This window comes from Sugiyamaella lignohabitans, chromosome A (assembly GCF_001640025.1).
Source record: "Sugiyamaella lignohabitans strain CBS 10342 chromosome A, complete sequence".
Taxonomy (NCBI): Eukaryota; Fungi; Ascomycota; class Dipodascomycetes; order Dipodascales; family Trichomonascaceae; genus Sugiyamaella; species Sugiyamaella lignohabitans.
This window is the reverse complement of record NC_031672.1, coordinates 3,256,379-3,264,401: the sequence shown is the minus strand read 5'-3', so window position 1 is coordinate 3,264,401 and position 8,023 is coordinate 3,256,379. Positions and strand designations below refer to the sequence as shown.

The window sequence follows — 8,023 nt, the reverse complement described above, 5'->3', positions numbered from 1 at the left end:
CGTCGGGATGGAATGTATTACCGTACATACTGCAGCAGCTTTATACGTCTGTACCTTGCATGTTGTTTTGGCTCTCGAGGGCCCAGGAATGTAGCAACGGTTGGTCGGCCGGTTTTCCCATTTCCATGGGTAATTGAGGCTCAGGCGGCGCTTCTCTTTATTTCAGCCAGCGGCAGGCAGAGAATTGAGGCGGCACACAGCAGATACGAAGGATTCAGGACTGCTGGTTGTCGTAGGAGCGTAGGAGCTTATGAGCGGATGAGAGTATGACCGCTGTAGGAGCGTATTTGGTGGGTTCGCTGACCGTCAAAAGCCAAAGCTGCGATTTGCGTTTATGATTAGTTTATGCTGATTTTATGATAGGTTATTACGATTAAATTGCAACTGGACTGGAATCGCATTTGCATTTGCATTTCAGTTGCAGTGAAGGGTGGTGCAACTGCAGACCGACAGGACCTCTTCTGAACCTGTTCACTGTTGTATTGAGAGAAGCGCGTCCAGATCCCGCGTCGATTTCTCCGCCGCTCCTCTGCGGGTTGTTTACTTTTCCTCATCTGGTACTATGATCACAGACAAATGTATAGTTAGCAGCCGTGCTCATGTACAATAGTAACATTCAATATTGAACGGACGATATAGTCAGTAGTAGTCTGGCTAGTCAGCTACAGTCGGTTATCGTATCAGAAAATATAATTTGATAGCAAAAATCAACAAGAAAAACTTATATTTGCGTCGAAAATAGAGTTCTTCGTGGTCAACAGTCGTGACAGTTGTGACGAGGTTTAGCTTGCAATGAATAGCGAGCTCGAGTACAGCGACGGCCTGTCACGCTATCAATTGCGGTATTCAGACCAGAGGTAAGTCAAGCCAACACGACAGAACCAGCAAACCGGTAATCTGGTGTACTGGTAGTGTGTATATTTCATATGAGGAGGATTTATGACTTTGGCCGAGCGCGACTTGAGAATATGAATTCATGTTCATGTGTTGCAATGTTCATAAATCTATCTAATCTATCTGATATTAATTGTCTTCCATGATAAGAGCAAGGAAAGAGAGTACTTGGATGATGGTACTTAATAGTCGCGTTCGTGATGGGGCACTGTTAACAGAATCGACTTGTGAATACTAACGAGAACTGTAGCGACGAACTTGAGGCTAACAAAGGCGCCGACCGCAACAACATGGCGAGCCCTATGAAACCTATATTAGATTGGTCCGAGGACGGTTTACAGGAGGAATGGCTATCCAATGAGAGCGAGAATGATGGTTCTGCCGGCACTACTACTTCCTTTTCGGGAGCAAAGAATAACAGTAGTGGGAATGGCATTGGACCAAGAGCTCAGAACAGATCTGCAGGTCCGGCCATTGACTGGGCTGAAGAAGGACTAGAGGAGGAGTGGGTGTCTGAGAAAGAAAGTACCCATGGACGAGCTGGTAGCCAAGGCTCCGTTTTAGCGACTGGACCTGCCAGAATTCCAACTGGCAGTGCTACGGATACTGCCAGTAGATCAGCCAGTACCGTCAATTCCTTGCACTACGATACCAGAAAAGTAGATAATTCTGCTCCCCAAGCTAGAACTCCAGAATGGAAGAGGGCCTATAAAAACAATGGCACTGGAAGCAATGCAGGCAATATCTTTTCTTCAAGCTCTTCATCACTACAAAACCTTTTTCAAGGACCTGAAAGAGATCAAGACGACGAAAATGACAGTAGTAATCCAAACAGCATGGGGAAAAATGGTCGTAATGCCAAGGCTCTGTCTGATATTCCAGAAGGAAGTGAAGATTCTGCCACAGAGAGTAATTCTAGTAACAACAACAGCATGCGTGAAATTTTTAATAAGAATGCCCGTGAGGCCAAAATTATGGCCGACCAGGGACCTACTAAAACCACTGTGGGTAATGATTCGGGGTCTCTGGGATTCAGATTTTTTGATCGCGCAAGTCCACCACTAGATAATACCCACGAACTTTCTGAATCAGGAAAACCAGCTAACTTACAGGATGCAAATTCCAGTCCCAGCTATCCAAACCAAGGAAATAGCACAATACCTGACAAATCAACCAATGAAATGACACAACCCAACGATTCAGATCCATCACAATTCTCCGAATACCACACCTCATCAGTTGACTCGACAGCAAGTTCTCCACTTAAAGTATTCCAGAAAAGTAACACTTACACAAAAGGCAGAATGGAAGATCTGCTGGGAAGTGTGGGTAATCGAGACGACCAGACATCTACATCATCTACTCTACGACATATTCCAGACACTCTTGACTCACTTAGAGGCAAGAAACCAGCAGTTTCACAAGAAGTCAACCAGTTAAAGGATTATATGAACGAAGCAGATGCTCTTATGAACGCTTTACGAAACCAACGGCCACCAGTACCGGAGTTCTCTCAATCTAGTTCTTCGATTATGAGTGATTCTACCGACATTTCTGACAGCACAAACAGTTTGAACATGCTGGAGATTTCGCTTAAACAGCACTCACCTGAAATTGAAAGCGAAGATGAAGACGAATCGAGCAATTCATCGTCCCTGGCTAAATATGAGAATAAACCCACCAACCATCAAGCCCAATATTACAATTCTGCAAAGGGGGTATACGAGGTTGGAGCAACTTCTATCAACGAGGAGCATAGTTCGTCATCGTCATCGTCTACTTCTTATTCTTCATCAAAGTCTGGCAATCAAGAAAGCCAGACAAACTCATACACCCAGAATCCACCTTCTGCTATAAATTCTCACAAAAGCAATGCAAACAGTAAAACAACCGGGTCACCAGTTTTGATGAACCCCTCTCTACCATCCAAAGTACCAGGCTCCCCCAATAAAAGACACCCTGCTATGGCAGTCATAACACCAAACGATTTAAAAGATTACAACCAGCACTTTGATGGTATGGTGTGGGATACCGTTAATAAATGTTGGCGTAGTACTAGCCAGCCAGATTTCGGGACAGGGACAACTAAAGTTGCTTCGTCGGACGAATTTGATAAAGACCCTTTTGAAGGCATTGATGATCTAGATGATGATTCGAAGGGTAGTCGAGAATGGGAGCTATCTGAAGTAATACCAAATAGTGCCCCCAAGGATGAGACGACCGTAAACTCACTTCAAGATTTAGAGATGATTCCAAAAGGGTTAACAGAAAGTGATGATTCAGCTGATAAAATCAGTCAAAATGTCGACCTTGATGATGTCGTAGAAATAGCTAAAGGTGTTAGTAATATGTCTGATATTTCAAGCTCATCATCTCGATCACAACCCACGCCACATCCGTCACATTCGGTACTACCTCACAAAACTTCCCGAACCAGTAGTATTAAGTTGTCTGCTGCTGATAGTCGACCAAAAACAACTCCAAATTTGACCCCTAATCGGTCGGATAAGATAACAGTCACCTCAACCTATAGTCAATTTCAAAAGCGAGAGGTATCGTTTCAAATTGCACCTGAAGATGCTCGCCGATTGTTTCAGTCCAAACACCAGCCATTTTCTAATCTCAGTTCAATAGTCACTCCAAGAGTCAATGCCACCAATATCTTCAGCATTGAATCGTCATTTTCTGATGTTTATAACTCGATTGTACGCATCTTGAATGAAAAACATCCCAGCGAAGATTGGACTCGATTGTTAGAACTGTCAGTTGCTGGCAACCAATTCACCACTCTTCTTGAACTGGCAAAGCTATGCCCGAGTCTCGAAATACTGGATGCATCCAACAACAACCTGAATGTTATTAATGGTCTTCCAACTTCATTGCTAGAGCTGAATGCTAGTAACAATAAACTGACGAAGCTGGTGTCGTTCAAATCCCTGAGCCATCTACAACAACTCAACTTGTCGAACAACAAGCTGGATTCACTGCTGCCACTTTCAGGACTCATTCAACTGACGGACTTGAACGTTGACAATAACGATCTAACTTCATTGTCTGGCATTGACAACATTCGTGGTCTTCGCAGTCTGAGTGCCAGAAATAATAAATTGGCTATTGTTGACTTTCAGAAGTCGAAATGGAACAAGTTAGAGCAGCTCAATTTGAGTGGTAATCGCATTGAACTGGTCAAGGGACTAGATATGCTTTCTAGTCTGGTCACATTAGATTTAGACCACAACAAGGTTGTGAGTTTCTCTTCCACAGAAACGATATCTTCAGTTAGAAAGCTAAGTCTTAATGGAAATGATACTACCATCGATGTGTCAAAGTTTAAAGGGCTCAAAGAGTTGCAGTTTGATAGAAACAAACGAGTAATCGGCCTTGGATCATTGTATAAGTTGGAAGTAGTTTCATTCCGAAGCCAGACTGAAAATACACATGTTCAAACATGGGAAACACTGTGTGATATTCACAGGCTCTATTTATCAGGCAATTTACTGGAGGCTTTTAATATTCGAGAGCCATTTTTGAATCTACAAGTTCTTGAGTTATCAGGCGTTTCATTGAAAGCACTTCCTGAGTCATTCCCAGAATTTTGCTTGAATCTGCGTGAACTGGACTTATCTTTTAATCAAATCCAAAGCATTCGTCCACTAGTAGGCATACCTAAACTTCGACGACTGTACCTATTCCGCAACCAAATCTCCGATGTTGGGGAACTAGTCGATTGTATTTCGGAAATGTCGTATTTGCAGGTCCTTGACACACGGGAAAATCCTGCCAGTGAACTGTTCTACCCACCAATAGCGGCAGATGATCAAGAAAGCTACCGTAAGACGCATACAAAATACGAACAAAAAAGGTGGCTAGAGAAGTTGTCTGAGTTTGATCAAACTGGACTGTCGGATAAAGTGAAGGCTCTAAGGACCGTGTACCGCGGAACATTAGTGGGTTCGTCTCCAAGAGGTCTAAAATGGCTTGACGGCGCACTCATCGACCAAGAAGAAATGACAGAGGCTCTAAAAATAGTTCGCAGTGTAAATTAATGACTAATGAATTTTATCATATCCAATCCCCTACGTAACGACTCGAGCGACGCGAGAGGAGCCACGGTGAGAGCCCCAGCCGCTGAAGGCAACCTGTTCCAGTAAGTAGGATTAGCAAAGAGAAAGGAACATAAATTAAATTATAAAGAAGAAAAGCGGATATAATATAATATATATTTTTTTCATTGGCGTCTCATCATCGTGATCCGTTATGCAAAAGAAAATGCTAACTAGGTACCTAATATACTAGAATAAAAATCAATCAAAAACTTTAGAAGTTGCATTGGTTAGGATACTGTCTGTCGGTCAGTGGTTGAGGGAAAAGACCACCGTCCACAAGACGTCTCAAATCCCACTCGGGAGATTGCTCAGTCTTGAAGGTCCAGAAAATCCAACCAGTACCTTGGTCGTAGGCATCCATTTGGGCCTCAATGAATCTACGGGTGTTTTGTTGACGCTCTTGAGGCCAGGCAGGGATTTCGTCATCGTTACCAGCACAAGAACCAATCCAAGGAGAACCGTCATATTGACCCTCGTAACGAGAGCCACGTCCAACACCGTTGAGCCAAGGAGTACAATCAGTAAGAGCAGCAGACCATTCTCCAGTGACTCTCCACAAGTACTCGCTTTGAGTTTGACCACCAATACTACAAGCAGCAGCAATGTGTTGGCCAATGTTCATTTGAAGCTGTCCAGAAGAGAAAACCTGGTATTGGTGGTGGTCAAGAACGACGTTCCAGTAGTTTGGCGTGGTCATGAATTGGTTCCAGAATCCAAGAGGTTGGAAAGCGTCGTGAATAACAACACCAGTATCGGAACCAGCGTCACGGACAGCACTCCATCCGTCATTGTAGTATTGCTCAATACCAGACATGTCCAGAGAAGGGCCCAAAGGCTCATTTACTAACTCAATTCCAACAACAACATCATTATAGTCAGTTTGACCATATTTTTGAGCGACATACTTGACAACGTCCAAAGTGGCTTGAACATTGTCACCGTTTTGCCAGTTGAGAACATCACGTTGACCAGAGTTGTCAAAACCATTTTGAGAACCAGGGGCACCGTGGATATCGATCCAAACCTTGAGACCGTTGTTACGAGCCCATTCAATGGCATTGTCTAAAATTGGTTCTTGGCCCTGAACATATGGGTCACCAGGCTGCAGCTGGAACGCCCAATAACCAATTGGGATACGAACATGGTTGAGACCATAGCTGGCTATAGTGGCAAAGTCGTCGGCAGTGTACCAAGTGTTCCAGTGTTGAGAGAGAACAGACTGAGCATTTGAACCCAAAGCTTGAGCAAGATGGTACTCATCAATTGGTGGGTCGCCAGAAATATTATAAAGCGATGGAGTAATGAAAGGTTCGGAAACAAACCAACCACCGAGATTTACACCACGGACCTTTTCAGTGTTGTAGTCGAATCCGAGGTAACTCCGCTGAGTCAACCGACTGTTTCACTTTTGTTAGTATTATCCGTCGGACCACTGTATTTTACCACACGCTTCATGACGACTTGACTGGATTTGGCAAGTGGGGGTAGGGAAAGGGGGGGTTTCGATCTTGCATAGACGCATGCAATATGTGCATGAAGGAAGTTGTGGGAAGGGGTCTTTCTAGGCAGGAGGGACCTTTCAAGGGTCTAACATAGAAAGGAATGCGTCTCGAGGCTGAGCAGATAAGCTTTTGGGCGCGTTTTGTAAAATTGTGACCCTGGCCCGGCATCATATTGATTCTATGAGATAGAACGGAGAAACCGAATCCATGATGAAGTTATGAGTAACATGACGAGAGATAAAAAACCACAAGCCCAATTTCATCAAAGTACCACCAAAGAGCTCATAGTTCATATTCAATTCCAATACAGACACATTCAGTTGCTACGTCCAATACCAATATTACCAGTCACTTCGAGAATTGGGTTCCAGTTTTCTTGCCAATTATTCAACCAGTAGAGAATATAAATACTTACAATGGACTAGCGACAACACCAGTAGCAGCTAATAAAGCTGTAGCAATCTGTACAAATGACATTATTATACAGGGGATATTCAACTATCTCCGTTTCTAATGACAAAATAACGAAAACAGGGATGGAAGAAGTAAATTTTAAAAAAGGTCCGACTGGTGCTTATATATATTACGGCGCACATGTATTATATACTGGGGCACCACCACCACATTCGTATACCGCCTTTGGATAAGCGTGTATCGGCGTGCTGCTGTACGGTAGGAGATGCGCGACTATGGCTTGACGGAGTACATGCGTGCGAGTGGCCGCCCCTACGGGATTGTGTTAGGCGTTGTTGATGAGATGCTTGTTATTCGGCTTTTTGCTTGTTAAAGGGCTGTCATCACATACCGACCGAAACTAACCTTGGTGCGGATCGGGCAAAAGATTGATCAATGGCGTTGATCCGATCATTGTTACTTTTTCTCTTTTTGTGTACAATTAGGTTTATTTTTAATTTGCTGTTACAAGTCTAATTTACTTTGTAAAAAAGTATGAACCGGTGTGAGAGCTAGAGACTGTTAAAGGGAGCTAGCGGCAGAAGTAGTAGTAGAAGAGCAGCAGCAGCAGCAGCAGCAGCAGCAGCAGAACTGGTAGCAGTAGCAGTAGCAGTAGCACCACCAGCAGCGGCACTAGGTTTTAACCAGATCTAGCTATTGAGGCTGCTGCCCAGGTTTTGTTTTTGGAAACACCAATGACGAAGAGGGTTTGTCAGTTTCAGCTGAGAAGTGAACAGTTGACCCCCAGGGTCAGATGGAGGAGCAACTGGCGGTGGTGCATCAAGTGACTGAAGCCTTTGATCAACAGAAAGGTCACAAAGAGGCATGGAAAAATATCCGTGTATACATGAGCGGAAGATCTCGACAAGCGAACTACGTAATTATTCACGTACATGCATGGTGATGCGTATCAACACAGAATTGACGTGTTTGATATGCACCAAAAAATGCAGCTAGTGCACTCAGCTCCACTTTGGGAGAAAATCTTTGAAAAATACACGCACTGGAGCTGCAGTGACATTTACAAAAAGAAACTGCTATCACTGCCGTATTAATGAACCTGGTCGT

The 8,023-nt window shown here is 43.8% G+C and overlaps 2 protein-coding genes across 2 annotated transcripts; one reads left to right on the top strand and one right to left on the bottom strand.

Annotated features, from left to right (window-relative positions):
- Positions 1-1,184: 1,184 nt before the first annotated feature.
- On the top strand, positions 1,185-4,940 carry NUD1 (Nud1p; the record flags this gene model as incomplete). The annotated part of the gene is made up of 1 exon (XM_018877873.1): positions 1,185-4,940. The coding sequence occupies one exon, from the start codon at positions 1,185-1,187 to the stop codon at positions 4,938-4,940; it is 3,756 nt and encodes a 1,251-aa protein (XP_018735232.1).
- Positions 4,941-5,211: 271 nt separating this feature from the next.
- EXG1 (Exg1p) lies at positions 5,212-6,979 on the bottom strand (the record flags this gene model as incomplete). The annotated part of the gene is made up of 2 exons (XM_018877872.1): positions 5,212-6,397; positions 6,918-6,979. 2 exons carry the CDS (start codon positions 6,977-6,979, stop codon positions 5,212-5,214), a joined length of 1,248 nt encoding a protein of 415 aa, XP_018735231.1.
- Positions 6,980-8,023: the final 1,044 nt, after the last annotated feature.